The following is a 21,227-nucleotide window of genomic DNA, read 5'->3' on the forward strand; positions in this document are numbered from 1 at the left end:
GCAGTGTAGTTAACCCTGTTAAGTGCTGTTAAACCCCACTGATTTTCATGTGAAGAACTAAAGCGCGATCCTTTACCTGGGAGTAAGCTCAGTTGCTGGCAATGGGGCTTGCTTCTGAGTAAACCCTCCTAGGGTCGTGATTCACCCGTTGGAAGAGTTGCACGGTTGCTTCAAAGCAAAGCCACCGATTATCACCAAGCTTACTCCTGAGCAACGCACGCCTCAGAGCCAATAGTTTTTTCTAAACTAAAACCTCAGTATTCTGGTTAAATTGCCGTGTTGGCACTTTGCGATAAATAAGTGGGTTTTGGGTTGCAATTTGGGCACTTGGTCTTGGAAAGGTTCGCCATCACTGAGTTAAATCCTCCCTAAATGCCACAGGAATTAATTAGAATGAGTTACCTTGTTTGGGTTATCTTTCGAGTAACCAGGCTGAGCAAATATCTAGTGGGACTACATTAGATTTTAGGATACTTTTCAGCTCTGACAGTTGAACTAAATGTTCTGCTAGGTCCCTTCCATCCCATGATTCTCACAGTGCCTATCCTGAGCAGAGCTGTTTGCTCCTAAGCCACTCAATTGTGATAGACATTGACCCTTTCCCCACTTACCTTAAGCCCCACACTACTCTCCTCAAGTAGTGCGGGGTCCCCCGGCACTCCCCACTACAGGGGCTGCGACAACGCAGCTGCCCCGATGCTGCCGCTCTCGCGCCCCCTCAGCGCGCGGCATCCCTGGCGCTCCTCGAAACGGCGCCTTTTGATGACCCTGCAGAGTGCGGGGTCGTGGGGACGCCCGGGCACATGCCAGAGATGCCGCGCGCTGAGAGTAGCGCGCAGCAAAGGGCAGCAAAGTTAAGTGGGGAAACGCCCTTAGAAGCAGTGGTAGGATTCAGCAGGTACGCACCACTTTGGCAGAACCAGTTGTTAAAATGGTGCTTGTAAACAGCCAGTTATTAAATTATTTGAATCCCACCACTGCTCAGAAGGGTGTAGTTCTGGTTAGGCAGGCATTGTCAACAACACCTTATCCCATAGCAAAGTAGACCACAAATCAGCTGAGCAAAGGTTGGCCTCTAGATGAAAGTCAAACTTCTCCTATAACTAAGTATCCCAAATTCTGTCAGTTTCTGAATAGCTGCTTAGATTGCTGCCAGCATATATTCGTTTATATGCACTACATGTCATTTTCAAGGGAAAAAAAAATAAATTCTTCTTTAACAGCGTCTTTCCAAAGACAGTGGCTGTTAATCTTGCATTTACCTTCGCTGTCTGAGTCACTTTCTAATTGTCCATCAATCTCCATTCCAACTGCAAGACAAAAGCAAACAGAGTGATCACATTTATTGTTGGTACTTTAACATACAACAGATTACTTTTAGCGGAAAAGAATGCAGTTTCCTTTTATGACTTCAACTGGCAGGCTAAATGCTTTTAAAAAAAATGCGTACAGCTCTATTTTTGAGTGCTTTAACACACGTAACAGTGTGCAAACTAACAGTTCTTTTGTACAGAGATACTAAATATACACCCTTGGGACATTTTATCTGTATCAGAAACATTTTATATTCCCCAGGATGCAATGTAGAAGGAACAGGAGCTAAATACCAGTAAATCTATACGAACCATTTTCCATGATGACCTGCAATTTGGATTTCTTCTTCTTCTTCATTGTGGATATTTTCTCCTGTTTTCAGTTTGCAACCTATACTCTTGTACTCCTTATCCACCAATTATATGTGGATCACACATCTTTCCGTGTGTTCTTTGGCTAAATACTGGCATGTACAAAGCAAGCCATCTATGAACCTGCAGCGACTAGTTTTCTCTGACACAGTTCTTGTGTTACGCAGACTCTTCAGCTTATGGGCTTGGTGCTCAGAGGAGATTCAAAATACCAATCCAATCCAGCCACTTTCTACTCTGATCCTTTTTCAGTGTGGAAAGCACCTGTGGCATTACGTTGCATGACATTATTTAAACATGAAGGAAAGCCCTTTGGAAAGTGCTTGGTAGTATCATCTGAAGGGAAGATGAAAGTAGCTTCCATTATAGATAGAACCACTTGCTTTACGACTGCCTTGGACATCCTAGTTGTGGCAGAAACCTTTTTCCCATTCTCTGCTCAACATACTGGGAAGTTTGTTCCCAGTTCTTTTTCTGGCTCTCAAAGATTTCATTTGCTAGCTGTCAGACTCAGCTTTGGTATCTTCAGGTCTGCATGTCTTCAAGGGCAGATGCAGGACCAGTAATGAAGGTTGGCAGCTCACAGAGCTCAGGGTTTCCCATTCAGTCCTGTGCCTGCAGACCATACTGCTTCCTGTTCTCAAAGTGTGCATATGTCCCAGGGATATTCTGACAAGATCCAGATGGATGCAAATGTGAAATATTTAGTAGACTCTGTTTAGGCTGGTCAAGGTAGGAGCCAGGGGGAGTAAGCAAGGCAAGGGAGAATGGGGCATTATCTAATATGAGATACCCCCTTCGTCAATAATATCTTCACTACAGAGAAGTTTGGGTGTTGCTCAGTGAAAATTCAGTAAGCCATTGAAGGGAAGTTACTTCCCCCCTTATTTCCTCCCTGTTACCCCTTCATACATATCCTGACTTCAACTGACCCATCTTTTTAAAATTTAATTTCACCCAATTGCCCTCCTTACTACACCCCACTTTATCTCTCACAGTTTTTGTATTTACAAGCTCTATGATTCTCAGCACAGCCTTTTTGGATGCTCAAAGATTAAAACACCAGGTCTCCCGATAAAACTCCCCCCCCCCCGGTCTTCTCTGTCCATGGATGTTTGTTGGGGGTGGGGGAGAATTGGCGTGAAACTGATGGTACTATGACCCTTCTGGAAATGTCCTCACTATATCAATGTGGCACTCAATGATTCCTCCCAAACTCTATGGACTCCTCCATCCCTGCCCTTTCTTCCCTCTGCTGCTGATGGCTTCTTCCTTTTATACCAGCAGAAAAATTAGTTGGATCCAACCCACCGAGTTATACTAAGGGTATAAACAAAGTAAAGAAAAGGGATGCATACAGGGTGGCTGGTTAAGTGACTGGTATGCCTTTCTGCTGCATTTTGCCTCAAAAACAAACAAAAAAGATGTATGGTTCATTAGAAGGGGTGCTGGTGTCCATGTTTACTGACTTGGCTACATCAATTAGGAATCACATTGAGGTTTGAGCAGAGGTGGGATCCAGCAGGTTCTCACAGGTTCCTGAGCATAGGTTACTAATTATTTGTGTGTGCCGAGAGGGGGTTACTAATTGGTGATTTTGCCACGTGATTTTTGTCTTAGTTATGCCCCTCCTCTCAGCAGTAGCGCGCAGAACTTGAAGGAGTCTAGCAGGAGGGGCACCGACGTGCGTGGCAGCCTGCGCCTGCGTGCATTTGTTTCCTGCCCAAGGACCGGCGCAGCGGCTGTGTCCTTGCCACAGCCCCACCCAGGAATGCCCCACCCCTGGAATGCCTGGCCATGCCCCCGTTGTGCCCCAGTTTGAATCCCACCACCGTTGTGCCACAGTTTGAATCCCACCACCATGGGAACCTGTTACTAAAATTTTTGGATCCCACCACTGGGTTTGAGGTAGAATGTGGCAATGATCATAGAGAAATATTAGTATAAGTACAGACCCTTGGTTTTTAGTTTGATCTGAGATATCAGTTAATCTCTATCTGCTAGGCAAGGACTAGACCCTAGTGCCAGAAGCATCACCCGCTCCCCCCAAAAGGCATGAGGTCGTGGGTGGGATCTGCAGCTATGTGCAGTAAATTTGGTGGTAGTGTTGGTGCTATGCCAATGGAAGATACCAGAGAGATTGTTGAAGGGCAGGTGGCTACATTCAGCTTTGTTTGGATGCTATGCTTTCTGTCCAGGAGGCCAACCTCCTGAATCGGGCAAAAATAATAATAAAAAAAATAAATAAAAGCTGCTGTCGTTACACAATGAAGATTCTGAAGGGACCCAGTGCATTCTTAGGCAATCTAAGCTTCGTTATTATTTTCACAATCCCAAGCAGAATTCTAGCACTGGAAACTGGTTCTGGGGTTAATCTCTAGGTCAAATGTAAATCTTGCATAAAGCACTGGTGTTACAGGTTTATGTTCTTGATGTGGCTAACCATTTATTCTCCCATTTTGTTAAGTGGTAAGCATTTTAATTCCCTGGGTATTTTTTTTTTCCATCGAGCTTATGGGATAGGTTTTCCTAGGAGGATAAAATGTCTTGCGTGCTCTCTTTCTTCCTCAGACTTATGGGCTGAGAACTTAACAGATTGCGTTTTGCCTCCTGAGCTTGCTCCATGCAAGGCATAAATTAATAATGTGCAACTGTGAACCTAAACAATTACTTATGTAAATGTCAGACTAGTTTGGAGAGCATGAACAATTCAGAGCCTGTAGGAATGTTTCAGAATGTGGGTAGGAATAGCCTCTCTCTTTTTGATGAACACAACGGTCCTGAGGGTTTTAAAAGAAATTGTTGGACATGCAATTAATAGTTGTGCTGCATTTTGAAGCAGTTTGGTATCTGCCTTTTAAAAGTTGTATCATTATAAAAACTGTAACTGAATCCTAGAAGCACGTGCAGCAGACACCTTAATATTTAACCAGATGGGGGATTGCCTTTCTTTCTTCGTTTTTGGTTAACATACAGCTTTAGCTAATTAATACTTGGGTTACATTTATTCAACATTCAGCTCATCCATAAGTAATCCTGGCTTAGCAGATTGCCAAGAACTGAGACTTGATTCCTGCATGTTTATGCCAATATTAATTCGTTTTATATGCATATTAGGTGTCTTTTTAAATTGAAGTAAACTACATATCCAAGTTATAGTCTAGGTTTTGATGGCATTTCCCATACTGTTGCAAATAGCACTTTTTTGGGGGGTGGGGGGAGGTTATATCAGGCCAAGGACATGCATGAGGGTTAGCTGCTCCCTTCCAGTGCCGCAGGCCAATTCATGTCATCTCCCTTCCATCAGATGCTATTTATAGAAGCTTAAAGAAGTGGCAGATCCAGTCAAGTATCACCAACACCTTGACCAGGCTCATATCTGATTCTGTGGAGCTTTTAAGAGCAATTCTGTGTATGTTTATGACATACTTTATTTTTTTAAAAATGAGCATGCTGAGGTTGAAAATTATTTTGTGGTGAATGTCCTTGAGCCTTGGAAGACTTTGTCACCTTGGCTTCTTTTACTCAGATACTTTTCTCTATGTTGACTTCCAGACAGGAATACCTATGGGGATGGGAAGGGAACACCAGTGGCGTAGCCCCAAGGGGACAGGTGTTTTGCATGCAGTACACTGGGCACTTGCCCCTGTGTGGGAGTGGATGTGGCATTCTGGGAATGTTCCGGGGTGGGGCGGAGGTGGACAGGGGCATGGTAGGGATGCAGGGCACACGCATGCCCCGGGCGCAGTTCCCCCTCATTCTGCCCCTGGGGAGCAATCACAGATGTGACTTAGGGCCAAACTACATATTATATTTTTGACAAGGTGGGTCTGGGTTCTAAGCTCTTTCTCCCCAATTACATAACAGCGGCAGGGGGAAGCATTTTTAAAGTCAAGGCAGCACAGCAGGAGGAGGGGCTCCAAGTTGGGCAAATTACTCCCCAGAAAGCTGCTTCTAGTCAGTGGAGACAAAACTAAATTAGATAGACCAATAGTCTGACCAAATAAGGTAGCTTCATGTGTTTCAGTGGACTTTGGCTTGCTCAGCACTTGATTACCCCACCCATGGGGTATGTTAAGTAGATGGCTCAGATAGAGAGCAGCAGCATTGCCTCTCTCAGTATCAATTTTGCTCTACAGAGAAATTGTGTAGACTGGCTCCATGTTAACTTCCAAGCAGTTGAAAACATTCTTTGGATTTCAGTCAGTACTGTAGGGGGAGGTGTATCTGAGGCAGTCTTATCTGATGGCATGTTATTGCTTTTCTGTGTGTTATGTACCATCAAGTCACTTCTGACTTATGGTGACCCAATGGCCCCTTCCGCATGGGCCAATAAAGCCGGGATGGGGATGGGGGGAAAACCCATTTTTTTGGGGTGAACTCCTGCCCCTGAAGTGAGGCTGCCTCGCGTTTCCTCCCCCAAACGTGTTATTCAAGAATTGTGCTATGCACGATTCTTTCATTTTAATGCTGAGTGCAGATGGTCGTGAGCGAATGGCTGTCCCAGGAAGCGCTGGAGGCATGCGAACACCTGACGGCAACACAGGTTGCTTTCTCCCGACTGCAACCCGCTGTACTTTGCCTGTGCAAAAGGGGCCTATGAACGAATGACCTGGGGTATTACCAAATCGTTGCATTTGTTATGGTGATTTATTGGTTGTTTTATGATTTGTTGAGAGTTGTTCTGAAGGTTCTGTACAGTCATGCCATGGGACAAAAATAAATCAACAAACAAAATTTACAAGGCAAATATGAGGAACCATAGTTTAGAGCACATGTTTGGCACATAGAAAGTTCTAGATTTACAGTGTGGTTCCATGCATAGTGATTTGGGTCTAAACCCATTGATTTCAATGGACTTAGAATAACTCTGCATAGGATTGTACTGGCAGTCACTGGTAGTTTGACTTAAAGAATTTCAAATTTCAGGACTGGAAAAGACTTGGGAGACTTACTACCAGCCCTAGGCAAAATGGACCAATGGTCTAATTCATTCTGAAGTTCTGATTAGTGATTTTCCTTACAATCTAAATCAGTAGCTCAATATGGCGTCACATAGTAAATATCAATAGTAAGAACTGTGCAGTTATTAGGGCAAAGAATGTAAAGAACAGTAGAATAAAGAAATAAGAGCACCCTCTTGTGACAGTGCAGATTCACAGCAAAGTCTGCTTACCAAGAATCCTATTAGACTGACCATCTGCCATCCCCCTTTCTTCCTGCAAAGAAAAAGTATCTTTGTATTTCTCTACAAACATCTCCATGTTCACAGTCCCAGCTATTATAGAGGTACAGAATATTTCATTAATACAACATACTGGCTGAAAAAACAAGCAGTAGCAGATGGCCTTGGACCTTTCTTTTAGCTGGTTTCCCAGTCACTAGCCAGGCTTATGATAAAGTTGTATTGTCCTGGGTGAATTGCAGCCTTCAAACAGCCCCTAGTGGAAGATGAGTTGAGTAGTCCTTGCAGCATGCTCAGTTCCTTTCTGGCCATTAGTGGCCATTCAGGAAAAAGCAGGAATGTTTCCAGTCAGTAAGTCCATTTCTGAGTCCATTTCTGAGTCTGGGTTTTGCAGTGTTTCAGAACTGTACAGAGCTTCACAACAAAGAACTTTCAACAGCTTCACAACAAAGAACATCCCCTTCGGGGATGAGGTGGCCTATAAATTTAATAAATAAATAAAATAAAATAAATAAAATTCGGCTGTCAGGCTGTGAAGAGATGGTTTCCAAATCTCCAGAAAAGAACAGAAGAAGAAAATCACCCCTTCAAAGCATTTCTTCAAGAACAAAGTTCTGTCTAGAGAATGTAAAGGTTATTGGAAACAAAATGCCAAGAACTCCCTGCCCATTGATGCTTCCACATTAAGTCCAACAGAGAAAGGTGGACTATGGATAACATAAAGAATCATAGGAGGCTGAAAAGTAACCAGTGAGAAGAAGGTGAATTTTTTTAGGTGAAGTATATGTAGTACAAGCAACTACAATGCAAAGGTTGATCCAATAATATTAATCAGACTTCATGGAAAGCCTACTGAATGTAATTATTATTCTACTTCATGCATCAACCACAGATGTTGAAGAAGAAAAAGTGAACGCTTTTGTGCAAGTATCCCAGAGGAAATTGATCACACGCCATAACAAGATGTGCTATTAATCACAGGTGTCTAAATCCAACAGTGGAAAATAAAAAAGGATCAAATACTGTTAGAAAATGTGGGCTAGGAACATGAAACGAAGCTGGAAAGTGGCTTATAGAAGGTGCTCATAGGCAACCAAACAGACGATCGTATATTTCTATTTCACGGCTAATACAGAAATCAGATAGATTATATAACTAGAAGCAGAAGATGGAGAAGCTCTATTTTCACTGCAGGATCCCCTCAACTTAGGGCGATTTCCCACTGGCGATTAATCCTGGGATAGTCACCTGAAATATCCAGGTTTCCCCTGTGATCTCCCCACCGCAGAACACAGATAATTCCTGTTTCTGGCGCTCCCCCCCACCAAATCACAGGATTTTCCTGGACCTGCTTGTATATGCACCTTTTTGAAAAAAACACTCCAATGGGAGCTAATAGGAGATGGGGGCTACACATTTGAGGGTCCATAACTTTGGCCCCCATGAACCAAACTTCACCAAACCTGGGTGGTATCATCAGGAGGGTCTCTTAAAGGTACTCTGAAATGTTGGTGCTGCTAGCTTAACAATTGCACCCCTGACAGCAGGCACACACCCCCCCCCCCAGGGGCAAGCCTAGCCGTCTTCACTAGAAACATGCTGCAGTGAGGATGTTGGAACCTGGCTGAAAAGGTGCCAATTCTTTTGAAAATTGGTTGTATCTAGATGAAATTTTCAGTGGGAATTCGGCCTTAGACCCAACCAGCAGTGACCGTGGAGACCATTGGTTCAACCCCTTCTTCCTCCTACTCTATCAATGATGCAGGAGGAGGCAGCAGTGAGCTGCTGTTGTGGGTTGTTGCTGTTGACTGGGTCACTGCCAGTGCCACACAAGCTTGCTGTTCTCAGTGCCTTCTCTGCCGCTGCATGCTATGCTGTTACAGAAGAAACTGCTTGATTATTCTCCTTGCTGAAGTGCTTGAGGGAAAGCATTCACCCAGATGTCATACATTTTCTTTGGATATAAATAGAAACATCAAGAGCAGGGAATCTTGGATTTAGCAGGGCAGTGAATCTTAAAGCGATTGCAGACTCATGCAGATATCACTTCATTGGCAATTCAGTAGATATATTCCGTGCAAGCATTATCTCCATTATCTCAGCTTGGATCCAGACTAAATTTTCCGTCTGCAGAATGGAACTTTCCTGCCTCTCTTTATTCTCTTGGTCTTCATGAAATGCTGCTCCTGAGGGATAGGAAACCCCCAGGAACAGTATGAGGAAGGTCTGCATCAGGAAGGAGGAATCAGTGCCGACTGCCATCCAACCAGTTGAGGAGAAAATATCATCTTAATTGCAAACAGAAACATTGGTGTTCTTTACTATTTCTTTAAAAACTGGGGCAGAAAACATGAATCTAAACTTATATCCATTTTAATTTTTTAGTCTCCACTGGAGTTTTGAAAAGGAAAGTCTAATGAATCAGAATTTCATTACTGTTCTCTTTTGATATAACTATGGGTTTTTCTGCATGAGCAATTTTTGTTGATAGATGTCCTCAACTGTGTTGGTTTCCCCGTGTTTTTGCAAGTATTTCCCTCTGCATGGAAGTTGCTCCATTTTTTATCGCTTTTTATCCTTTTGAGTGTGTGTGTGTCTGATGGGGGACTTTTATGCCAATATTTTTTTCCAAGCTGCTTCAGATTCAGCTTTATGTGCATTATTCTTTCAAGGCAACATGGGGTAGGGGGGTGGCGGAATCACAGAACAGAGGCCTGTCTGGTGAACCAGTAAACACTCAACATGAAACAATGAAAGCCTCATCTGGCATGAGTGATGCAACACAGAATGGTGTTCCTGGGCCTGCATATGTTGGCTGTAATATGGCTCTCACGACTTCTACTTTGCATTTTTAGTTCTTCCAAAGAGGTTCTCTACTTCTTTCCTCTCAGGAGCTACCACTTCCTGTTGTATGCACCATCTGCATCTATAAGGGCAGGAACAGAAAGGCCTTCCAGAGAGAGATTTGGGTTCCCAGGAACATATACTCTGGTGTCCATGGCAGTGCAGAGTATAGAGGTGGCAAAGACAAAGGCGTAGTGGTTCCTCCTGCTCCAATTGACCTCTGCATCACTCAGTCGCCCAGTTTGGTCCACAGTGCCTTGCAGCAGGATGGATAAATATTTCTTAAAGTTTGCCATATGTTGACCCTCCCACCAGGGGAATGAATTGGCAGATGTGTGCCATCTGTAGCACCAGCGCTGTGTGGAAACATCCGTTTACTGAATCCATCCATTATCTGAAAACTAAGACACAAAACTTTTTATTACACAGTTTTGGCACACATGGTAACACAAGTTTAAACCCACCCAGTAACACAGAACAACTCCCATCGCATCAAACCATATGTCTTATAATTAGCACCGAAAAACATTAATGATATAGCAGTAGCATTTAAAAAATAAGGAAAAAAATTAATCTTTGCCCTCTCTTGAACTAAAAATACAGTCTTACTATAGAACTCAGTTTCATTGCAGACTTCCATGATCACAGCTGTGGAAAGTCCAACACCCAAATGCTTCTGGACCACTCTGTGTGTATTTGTGTTGGCCAGATACATAGAGGCAATCATTGTGTGCTTCTTGCTCATACATAGTGGTTGTTTGCCACTGAGGGAATCCTTTTAATGTTTCCACAATCTCAGCAAATGTTTGCTGGGTCATGCAGAAATTGTGGAGTCATTACTCATCACCCCAAAGATGAGAGGAGATTTGTGGATTGTCTTTGTTTTAGAATGCTCCACTTGGGTCCTAGTGTCTTGGTAGGTAGGCACCGGGATCCAAGTGGAACATTCTAGAACAGGGGTAGGGAACCTGCGGCTCGAGAGTCGCATGCGGCTCTTCTGCCCTTGCACTGCGGCTCCATGAGCCCCATCCTTGCCCGCCCTGCAGGCAGCAGGGCAGACGCATCCATGCGCTTCTCAGAATGAGCAGAGTAAAAGGTAAAAAAACCCAATATATACAGTGTTATCTTTATTTTAAATGTCAAAAATTATTTGCGGCTCCAAGGGTTTTCTTTTCCCATGGAAAATGGGTCCAAAAGGCTCTTTGAGTGTTAAAGGTTCCCTACCCCTGTTCTAGAACAAAGATGGTCCAGGGAATGGTGGATGAATTCACAAATAAATTCACAAATGAATTCACAAATCTCCTGTTATCTTTATCCTGAAAAGGGTATAGTTTTACTGATGCATCTAAAGCAGTGGTTCTCAACCTGTGGGTCGCAACCCCTTTGGGGGTCGAATGACCATTTCACAGGGGTTGCCTAAGACTCTATGCATCAGTGTTCTGCATCTGTAAAATGGATAAATGTTAGCGTTGGGGTTCACCACAACATGAGGAACTGTATTAAAGGGTCACAGCATTAGGAAGGTTGAGAACCACTGATCTGAAGGCAGATTTGTAGTTATGCAGGGTTTAGCTGTTAGAAAAAGAAGCTAATTACTGTGCACAGAAATTGGAAGAAACATTACTTATCTTAATCATGCAATTAATGTGCAAATAAGATGGCTCTTGGTAAACAGACTAAACTCTGATATTAGGAAATGTTTTGAGAATATTATGAAAGTATTTTTTTTCACTGAGTTCCACCAAATAAGGTATTTCAGAGCACGTCAAATGGAAATGTAGATGTTTCCCTTGGATTTGCCTTTCTTGTGTTTTTTTTCTCATAATATGTTACTTTTATTACCTCTGGAGTTCTTACATATTAAAACATCAGCACTAATGAGTGCTCCTATTGCTAATCTCTTTAATAAAACTTTGGAGAATAGTTATGGTTATGTAATTGCACTTTCACAATAAAATGAAGAGGTATGTAACAGTAAGGCACACACAGAGGTAAAATCAACTCAAGTAATATCAGAAGTTTGAAAAGTTTAGTTAGTAGGTGGCAGCGGCAGCATACATTTAAAAAATCATATATTAAAAATACAATGGCATAGTAGCAAATAAATCAACTTTCTTGCTGTCTGGAGAATTGCATTCACTGGGCAGAATATTGCTTTCTTTTTACCAGTGGATCAAAACACATGAAGTGGCATAATGATAAAACATTCTGTACTAGGTAAAGTCAACTCCTGCTTTTTGAGAAGGCATTTCATTTTGAGCCAAAAAAATGCTTTTGGAGATGTTGTGATATGAATGGTATGAGTTTCTCACAGCCGGTGCAGTGGTGTTGATGTGACTGGATTATCAAAATCTTCTCCTGTCTCTTCCTATACAAAAGCTGAATTATCTTCAGATACTCTCATTATCTTCCTTTCCATCTTTTTTTTTTTAAAAAAACTTGAAGAATAGAATGGTACTGTTAATAATAAAAGGTAAAATTTCCCCTTCAGTCGTATCCGACCCTGGGGTACCACTGCAAGCAGTGATTTTATAGGCAAGCTGTTTTTGTGGGGTAGTTTGCCATTGCTTTCCCCGGCTATTCTTTACCCCCTCGTTATGTGCTAGGTGCTCATTTACTGACCAAGGAATCGATGGATGGCTGAGTTGACCATGAGCCAGCTGCCAGAATATCTGACCCACAGGGGGCTCGAACTCCTGACTGTGTGAGTGGCAGTGCAAGCACTTAACTAATATGCCACATGTCTCTTACTGTTAATAATATCCCTGTATTATCATTTTCTGCTTAAGAATTTCAAAATCCCCAATACAGATTTACAGAGTTTTTATGTGGATTTGTTACTCTGTAAACCCCCCAATTACTGAAGAAATTAACAAAAGGACAAGGAAATTCAGGCCTTTGGAGTTGTGGGATACCTTTTTTAACATTCAGTCATCAGGATGAAAGAAACAGTAGGATATGAATATCTATTAGTGTGACTGAATAGGGAAATCTTTCTCACTTCCACACTGTCTTTAGCACAAAGGGTGAAATGCATATGATAATTAATTTTGGCTATCAATTGGAAACGGATTTATGATCAGAGACCTAACAAAAGAGTTCTACAATGCAATTCAAAGCACAGTCACACCTTTCTAAGTTTATTGCCTTTTATAGATTTGGAAGGATGTGGCTGTTGAGAATAGCTCTGCCTCTCTGGAGATCCATGAATTTGAAAGAGGGCATCAAAGTCAATGTGCATACTGAACAAAGGGGGAAAAAATCAGGATGTTCCAGAGTAGAAAATCCACTATTTGTGACTTTCTTGTCCTTCCCATTTCCAGAATACCTTGCAGCAATTTACAATAAAATGTGATCAGGAAACTATAATTAATGAACCACAGCATAAAATGTTACAAAATACAATACCCAAGTAATTGAGAGGGAAAGTGCTACACTAGCTTAAACAGGCCATGTCTGCTGAACATCTACAGGAATTGCCTGATCGTTCATGCTAGGTTCTGGCATAATTCAGATGGACATCCAATGGCAGAATTCTGTGTTGCCACCAAGCTCTGGAATAATCATTAACTAGGAATATGAGAACTGTAATAAAGCAGACCATAACCATATGTAGTGGCATCTGGGAAGGGAAGCCAAGCTTCTCCCCCCCTCCCCAATTTGGGGTCCTGAAAATGACTGACAAGTGAAGAAATCTTTCCCAGAGACCAGGAGGTGGAGGTTATGCATTCATATCCAGACTAGGAAGAAAAGTCTGGAATGCAAACTTGAGAAGGATGCTATCAAGGGACTAGCAGTACAGTTTGGGCTGGTCTCAGATAATAACTGGCCCCACACCCTGTGCAGATCACGCTCTTAATCTGATGTTTTCTTCTGAACAAGAAGGTGGTCTGAAGGTGGGATAGAAGATGGAGTCTTTATTATGGACTTTGGTAATTACTGGGGTTTAGACTTACAGGGATACCAAGAATCTTCAGGGGCGTGGGAATTGATTAACATGATCCATCGCCACAGCTTGATGGATCCAAAACATTTTCAGACAGCATTGGGGGAATTGATGTGACTGACACTTCTGTCAGTGCCCTTCTTAATGTCTGGAATGGGAAAATGATCCATACAATTGATATGATTGCATCTAGGCATCCTCTCCTGAGTCAAAGAGCCCAGACCACCCCATTTACTGAGCAACTGTGGATGATGAAAACACAGGAGCATGCACGTAGGTAAGGGGGGGTTTCTCGGGTTTGAACCCCCCCCCAAATTCATGTCCGAAGCTCCGCCCACCTGTTTGTGGGTTTTAAAAACATTTTGGTGCTTTTTTTGTTTTTGGCCTGCAAGGGGCGCATTGTTTGGGCTAGCAGCACCAAACTTCCCGGGATGGTTTGGGGGACTCTCCTGATGATACTACCCGGGTTTGGTGAGGTTTGGTTCAGGGGGTCCAAAGTTATGGACTCCCAAAGGGAGTGCCCCATCCTCCATTGTTTCCAATGGGAGCTATTAGAAGATGGGGGCTACACCTTTGAGGGTCCATAACTTTGGACCCCCTGAACCAAACTTTACCAAACCTGGGTGGTATCATTAGGAGAGACTCCTAAAGATACCCTGAAAGTTTGGTGCTTCTAGCTTAACAATTGCACCCCTGACAGCAGGCACCCCCCCCCCCATTTTTCCAGATTCTCGTTTTAAATCCACCCTCTTCAGCATGGATTTAAAGGGAGAATCTGAGGTCCTCAGTTTAGAAGAAGAAGAAGAGTTTGGATTTATATCCCCCCTTTCTCTCCTGTAGGAGACTCAAAGGGGCTTACAATCTCCTTGCCCTTGTTGCTCCCTCACAACAAACACCCTGTGAGGTGGGTGGGGCTGAGAGAGCTCCGAAAAGCTGTGACTAGCCCAAGGTCACCCAGCTGGCATGTGTGGCACAGGCTAATCTGAATTCCCCAGATAAGTCTTCACAGTTCAAGTGGCAGAGCAGGGAAACCCGGTTCCTCCAGATTAGAATGCACCTGCTCTTAACCACTACGCCACATTGAAAGTGATGCTGTTTCAGGGTGGGGGATAATCCAGCGCAAAACAGCATCACTTTCAATGTTGTTTAACTAGGGACCCCAGATTCTCCCTTTAAGGTGGATTTAAAAGGAGAATTTGGGCTCTCTAGTTTAAATGCCATTGAAAGTGATGCTGTTTGGGGGTGGATTCCAGCATCACAGCAGCTGCCCGGGGGGCGTGCAAAACTCAGATTTTGCACCAGGCTCCATTTTCCCTCTATGCCTCTGCCCAGAGGGGAGGGGCAGGGGAGGGCATTGCAGGGGAGTCTGCCATCCCCGACTTCGGAGAGCTGCTTTTATAAGCGCTAGGCCAGGGGCGGAGCTTGGGGAGGCGTGGCCATGCGCTAGGGGTGGGTGGGGGTGTGGCCCCCCCTGAACCCCCCCCATAAAAAATCTATACCTACGTCCCTACACAGGAGAAATGGCTAGAGCAACAGTGGAGAAAGACTTAGGACAAATCTGACAAGGTGCAAACCAAAGCTCATTGGAAATCCTACTCCATGACAGTGATGGTGACAAAGAAGCATCCGCACAGTGTTGATCTGCAGAATTCTTCCAGGTAGCCAGAGTCTATCCAGTTCTGGCCAGTGGGAAGAGGGGACTGATCTGCAGCCTTTTGTGATCATTTTACCAAGCCCTTTGTGTATAAAATCTCTCAAATCTGTTTTGACTTGGTCTCTGCATTAGCAGCAACAGGATTGGATGATCCCAGGTCCCAGCTGATACTTTTCAACTTGTGCAGCCTGAGGATATGGACAGAATTCTTGGAAGTGTGAGTCACACTTCTTGTTTGTATGGCCCTTGCCCCTCCTGGGCTTAAAGCTGATGGGATGGACTGGTCAAGTGGGTCTGGGAGACAGCTAGTGCCTCCTTGAAAGACAGTAGCTGTTCTTGTCTTAATGTGTACAGTGGTCCTGCCACTTCTAAATGGGATTAAAAAATAAGGCCAAGGCCAATAGTGGTTTAGATCCATGGTGGTTTAGATCCATTCCAATCTGGTTTCAGACTTGGTTATGGGACTGAAAGGGCCTTGGTTGTCTTGGTGGGTGACCTGCACCTGGAGATAGATAGGGACAGTCTAATTCTGTTAATTCTCCTGGACCTCTCAGGGGTTTCCAGTACCATTGATTATGGATTCCTTCTGGTTCATCTTTCAGAACAGGAACTGAGAGGCACTGTTCAGTGGTGGTTTCACTCCAACTGTGAAGGTAAAGTTTCAGAGTGTGCAGCTGAGGCACTTCTGCTGTCCCTTGACCTTGGCCCACAAGCTGCCATGTTGACTCCCATGTTTTTCAACATCTATGTAAAGCCACGGGGAGAGGTCATTGGGCAATTTAGGCTGAACTGCCACCAGTGTGGCAGTGACATTCAGCTCTTTCTCATGCTACCAGCGGGTGCCTGAAGGCAGTTTTGGAATGGATGAGGACTAAGAAGCTGAAACTTAACCTTGAAAAAATTGAGGCACTACTGGACTGACCCAGGAAATGGGTTATCCCCTGTTTTGGGTGGTGTTGCACTCCCCATAAAGTGGCAGGTTAGTAGCTTGGGAGGGCACCAAATCTTTGGAACTCCTTCCCCAGAAGATTCATCTGTCACTCTCTACCCTTCTCCAACAAGTGAAGACTTTTTGTTATTGGCCCTTCTCCTAGAATTCTTTATGTGTTTTTAATTGAATGTTGTATTTTTAATTGTTTAAACATTTTAATGTTTTTATGTCCACGGCCTTGTGGAGTGTTGGGTAAAAAGCTGGATGTTTGAATAAGAAAAATATAATCTAATAAGATAGTTCATCAGCAAACACTGCAACATACTGTTTTGTTCTTTGCACTTCCCCAAACTATAGCACGTCCTGTTTTCTGTTGGGGATGCAGTAATGGTCCCTTTTATGTCAACGATTTACAAATGTAAAAGTGGAGCAGATAGGAAGCAAGCCAATAAGCATCTGTGTGCACAGGCTGTGCTAATCCTGAAGCATTCTCAGTTCAGTACTTCAATATCCTAGAAGCTGCTTCTGCGAGCCAAAAACCTCCTTGGTGACCTCTTTGAGCCAGTTCCAGACTGGAAGCGGTTTCCCCCAATCCTTATATCAAAACTGCCAAACCTGTTCCTAGCTCTTTTCCAAATAAAAGGGATATAATATAAAGTCCAGACTTTATATTATTGCCATCAACCATCCGAAACCAATAACAAGGACATTGTTGTCGACCATTGTGTGCCACGTTATATAGAAAACAAGAGTGGCAGAAGGCTGCTTTGCCTTGTGTGACAACGTTGTTATTGGATTTGCTGTTTGGAGAAGCATACAAAACACGTATACCCAATGTTATTATGCTTCAGACTCCAGTACATTAATAAGAACTAATCCCATTGTTAACAATCTAATCACATCTTCTTTGTACCCATTCAGAATTTCTGGAAATTGGGTTATGCTGAATTAAAAGATAAAATATTGAGATGCGAACTGAGGTGGGGCGGGGGGTGGGGGGGAGGAAGAGCTTTTTCGTTGCAGACAAAAAACAAAATGACATGTTAGCAATCAGATTCAAGTCAATCACCGCACAAAGAAATCACATTTGATAGCCTGCCAAGCTGTACTGGGATGAGCCTTTTAGTTTTGCAGTTACAAAACTAGGCAGCTCAGTGTCTACCTACACATAATGAAGTGCAGAAAGCCAAACAACTGATGATTTGTCTCCGTGAGCTCAGAGTATCTTTGCCACTTTGCAGACTTCGTTGCTTGGCCAAAGACCACCGCCTGGGCCTATCGTGCTCTTAATGCCTGTAAACAGTCCTTGCCACAGTAAATCTGAACCCATATCAGAGAAAGCACCAGGGAAATTTTGCATCCCCTTTTAGGGAAGAATAGTTTCTTACTAAAACTTGTTGGGTGTCTTTGTAATTTTCCTTCTGGACTTGTAGCGGATTCGGAGTGAGGGCAGGAATCTCAATCCTTACTCAGCCATATACTCTCTAGATGGCATTGAGCAAATAATTTTTTGCTGCCTCGGTTTCCCATCTGTAAAATGAAAACTTTACTGATTGAGGATGAGGGGATCAATTAGTGTCTTGACAAAGTGCCAAAGCAGATTTCAGTCTAGCCAAGCAGAAATCCAAAGGAGGTGGAAGACTGATCAGACATCATCATCATCATCATCATCATCATCATCATCATCATCATCATCATCATCATCATCATCATCATCATCATCATCAACCTTTTATTGGCATGAGTTTAAAATGCAACAGAGAGGTTGAGGAGAATCAAGTTAAAATAAGTAGGTTCAGACATTTCCAGTAGTTAAAACAATAAATAAATAAATAAACTAAAATCTGTGGCAAATCTGTTGTGCCAGCGCCAGACATCTGTGGAATGATACAGACATCTGTGGAATGATACATCTGACTTTCCTAAATTCCACGGAGTGATGAGGTGGTACAATGAACTCCATCCTGCAGCACTTTCACATGCAGATAAAGAATCATGAAGGGTCACATGTTTAATGCTTCCCAATGTTTAAAAAACTCATTTCAAGTAAAAGACCAACACAGCAATAAGGAGGGAAATTCTCCTTTTTTCTTGCTGTGCTGGCACCTACTATTTGCAGACAGAAGTGGTGTTGTTTAACATAGTGCAGCATATTCCACCATTTGTTGGCTGCCCAGTGTATATGAGTCATCACCTAGCTCACTTTATATTTCAGAGCAATTCCAGATTTGATAAACAGTCGTTCCGCTTGATGCAGCTTCTGGTGGAACTCAGGGGTGAACCAAGGGGGAACTGCACCCAGGGCCCACTGATGCCCTGCGCCCCCACCACACCCCTGCCATACCCCACCCTGTGCATCACCCCCCCATCCCTTGGCGCCTCGCCACTGGTGGAACTTGAAAGCTTGCATATCCCTATATCTACTGATATAGGACCTACTTTGTATTCATATCCTTTGGTACTAATATGGCAGCTGCAATCTACAGATGCAACAACATTCCACAAAGGGCGGTCCAAATGTCTGTTCTGTATTTATCCTGCCTTGGAACGACACCCTGATTGTAGCAAATGGGGAGGAAGTAATTCAAAGTTCGTGCAATCATCTGAAGAGGAGAAACAGCTGCTGGGCTGCAAACGAAGTTTAGAGAATACTAGGAATCATTCTACGTAATCATTTCCCATTCATAGCCACAATAATGAGTGATCTACATCCCACTGAAGTCAAATGGTAAATAAAATCTTCCATTGATTTAAACAGCTATGGATTGTCTAGTACTCTATGTGAGAGAGCTTGTGCTCTCGCACATAGAGTACTTGAGGCATCATCATCCAAGTGAATGTACGTTTCCCATTTGGAGGCCTAATAATAATATACCGGTAACAATTAATATGAATTTGTTGAGAAACTGAGAAGATGGCAATTCATTGTGCCTGATCTTTTCTTGTAGTTCCATGCACACACATAGATCTCATCTGTCCTTGTTTGAGCAAAGCACTATGATTTTAGAGTACCAAAACATTTCCTGAGCCATTTTGACAGATGACTCTGGATATGTTTTGAGGACTGTTTTATTTTTCAGTTTCAATTTATTTAATTACTGAACCACTTTTTGTTCTGGAATTCCAAAGGAGAATGTTTTGGGTACATCTGTATCCTGCACAAGGACATAGGTAAGGGTGTGGGGGGGGGGGTTTCTCGGGTTCCATTACATGTCCAAAGCACCGCCCCCCCGTTTGTGGGTTTTTTGTATTTTTTCCAGTGTTATTTTGTTTTTGGCCTGCAGGGAGCACACTTTCTAGGCTAGAAACACCAAAACTTCAGAGAATCTTCAGGAAACTCTCCTGCTGATACCAGCCAGATATGGTGAAGTTTGGTCCAGGGGGCCAAAGTTATGGGCTCCCAAAGGGAGTGCCGCATCCCCCATTGTTTCCAATGGGAGCTAATAGGAGATGGGGGCTGCACATTTGAGGGTCCATAACTTTGGACCCCCTGAACCAAACTTCACCAAACCTGGGTGGTATAATCAGGAGGGTCTCCTAAAGATACTCTGAAATTGTGGTGCTGCTAGCTTGACAATTGCACCCCTGACAGCAAGCACCCCTCAAATTTCCCCAGATTCTCCTTTTAATTTCACCCCTTGGCATGGATTTAAAGGGAGAATCAGAGGTCCCCAGTTTAAACATTGAAAGTGATGCTGTTTCAGGGTGGGGGACAATCCACCCCAAAACAGCATCACTTTCAATGTTTAAACTGGGGACCTCTGATTCTACCTTTAAGGTGGATTTTACATGAGAATTTGGGCTCCCTAGTTTAAAACACCATTGAAAGAGACTCTGTTTGGGGGTGGATTCAAGCATCACAGCAGCCGCCAATGAGGGGGGGGGGCACAAAACCCAGATTTTGCACTGGGGGCAGATTTTGCATGTTTTCCCTTGCTACACCTCTGCTCGGGGGGGGAGGGCAGAAGGGCCTGCAGGCTGACAGCTGGGAGCCCAGTCGATGGGGGGAGGGGCAGGCAGGGCAGGAGAGTCTGCTGGCCTTGGAGAGCTGCTTTTATGAGCCCTGAGGCTGGGGGCAGGGGCGTGTCCCCACCTCCTGAACCCCCCCCCCAAAAAAATCTATACCTACATCCCTGATCCTTCTGTTACCCTCAGGAGTTCAGGGCAGGGAGTACATATCACCTGGGAGACAGATAAGTCTGAGATCAAAGATAGCAATTAATTAATGCAAATATGGACCTGTGTACATTGATATAAGCACTCCAATGTCAAAATGTAGATAAGCTGTGACCAGACAGGCAACTTCCCCAGCTGTGGGGTTTGCTTTCCCCTGAGGTAAGTATGAGGTGGAGGCTTCAACTCTGGACAGAAGCTTCCAAGGCATTAGGAGTATGTGTAGATAGGATATGAAATATGGAAAGCTTGAATGCCCATGTGGACTCTTCATAGCCTTGAAATGGTATGTACATTAAAGTTCAGGGCATGCAGACATTGTATCAGTCTTTTCTAGGAAAAGAAGATTCTTGAGGGTGCATGGGGCTCCTGCTCCATGAATTTTGAGCACTGCACTCCACTGAAGAATGGGAAAGCCCCTGCCTGCATCTGCATTGCTGAATCTTAACTGTTAGATGGCAACAAGTCCAGTTTACTTCAGTGGAATGTGTTCCCCCATAGCTGGTCACAATTGCAGCTGTTAACTTACTTCCAAGTTTTGTTTGTTCTTAACAATCTTTCCATATGTTACCCTCTATTGAGCTTGCTTCTTAGACCAAAATAATCACACTTCTAAGAGATTGATTTTTGAAGATTCAAAGGCAGAAGGCAAGCAAGTGTGTAACTGCTGCTTGAGGCAGGGAAAGCAGTACTGGAGGCCGTGTGTTGAGAATCAGTTCCAGTAGCAGAGGTGTTTTCCTCTGGTAGAAGGAGCCCTCCTGTCATGCAAGATGTTCTCCTGAAACCAGGTAAATGTTCCTTCCACTGGA

The 21,227-nt window shown here is 43.5% G+C and overlaps 2 protein-coding genes across 2 annotated transcripts in view; one reads left to right on the forward strand and one right to left on the reverse strand.

The window, feature by feature from the left end:
• TMC2 (transmembrane channel like 2) overlaps positions 1–1,844 on the reverse strand; it is a 63,264-nt gene extending 61,420 nt beyond the window's left edge. The window contains exons 1-2 of the mRNA XM_048510826.1: positions 1,626–1,844; positions 1,263–1,310 (exon numbers count right to left, since the gene is read on the reverse strand). Coding sequence (XP_048366783.1) covers positions 1,263–1,310; positions 1,626–1,671 — 94 coding nt within the window. The 5' untranslated portion in view covers positions 1,672–1,844. The remainder of the gene's footprint in view (positions 1–1,262; positions 1,311–1,625) is intronic.
• Positions 1–21,227, forward strand: part of LOC125440814 (myosin VIIA and Rab interacting protein) — a 357,602-nt gene that overhangs the window by 16,782 nt on the left and 319,593 nt on the right. The window lies entirely within an intron of this gene.

The sequence above is a fragment of the Sphaerodactylus townsendi genome, linkage group LG11 (assembly GCF_021028975.2).
Source record: "Sphaerodactylus townsendi isolate TG3544 linkage group LG11, MPM_Stown_v2.3, whole genome shotgun sequence".
Lineage (NCBI taxonomy): Eukaryota > Metazoa > Chordata > Lepidosauria > Squamata > Sphaerodactylidae > Sphaerodactylus > Sphaerodactylus townsendi.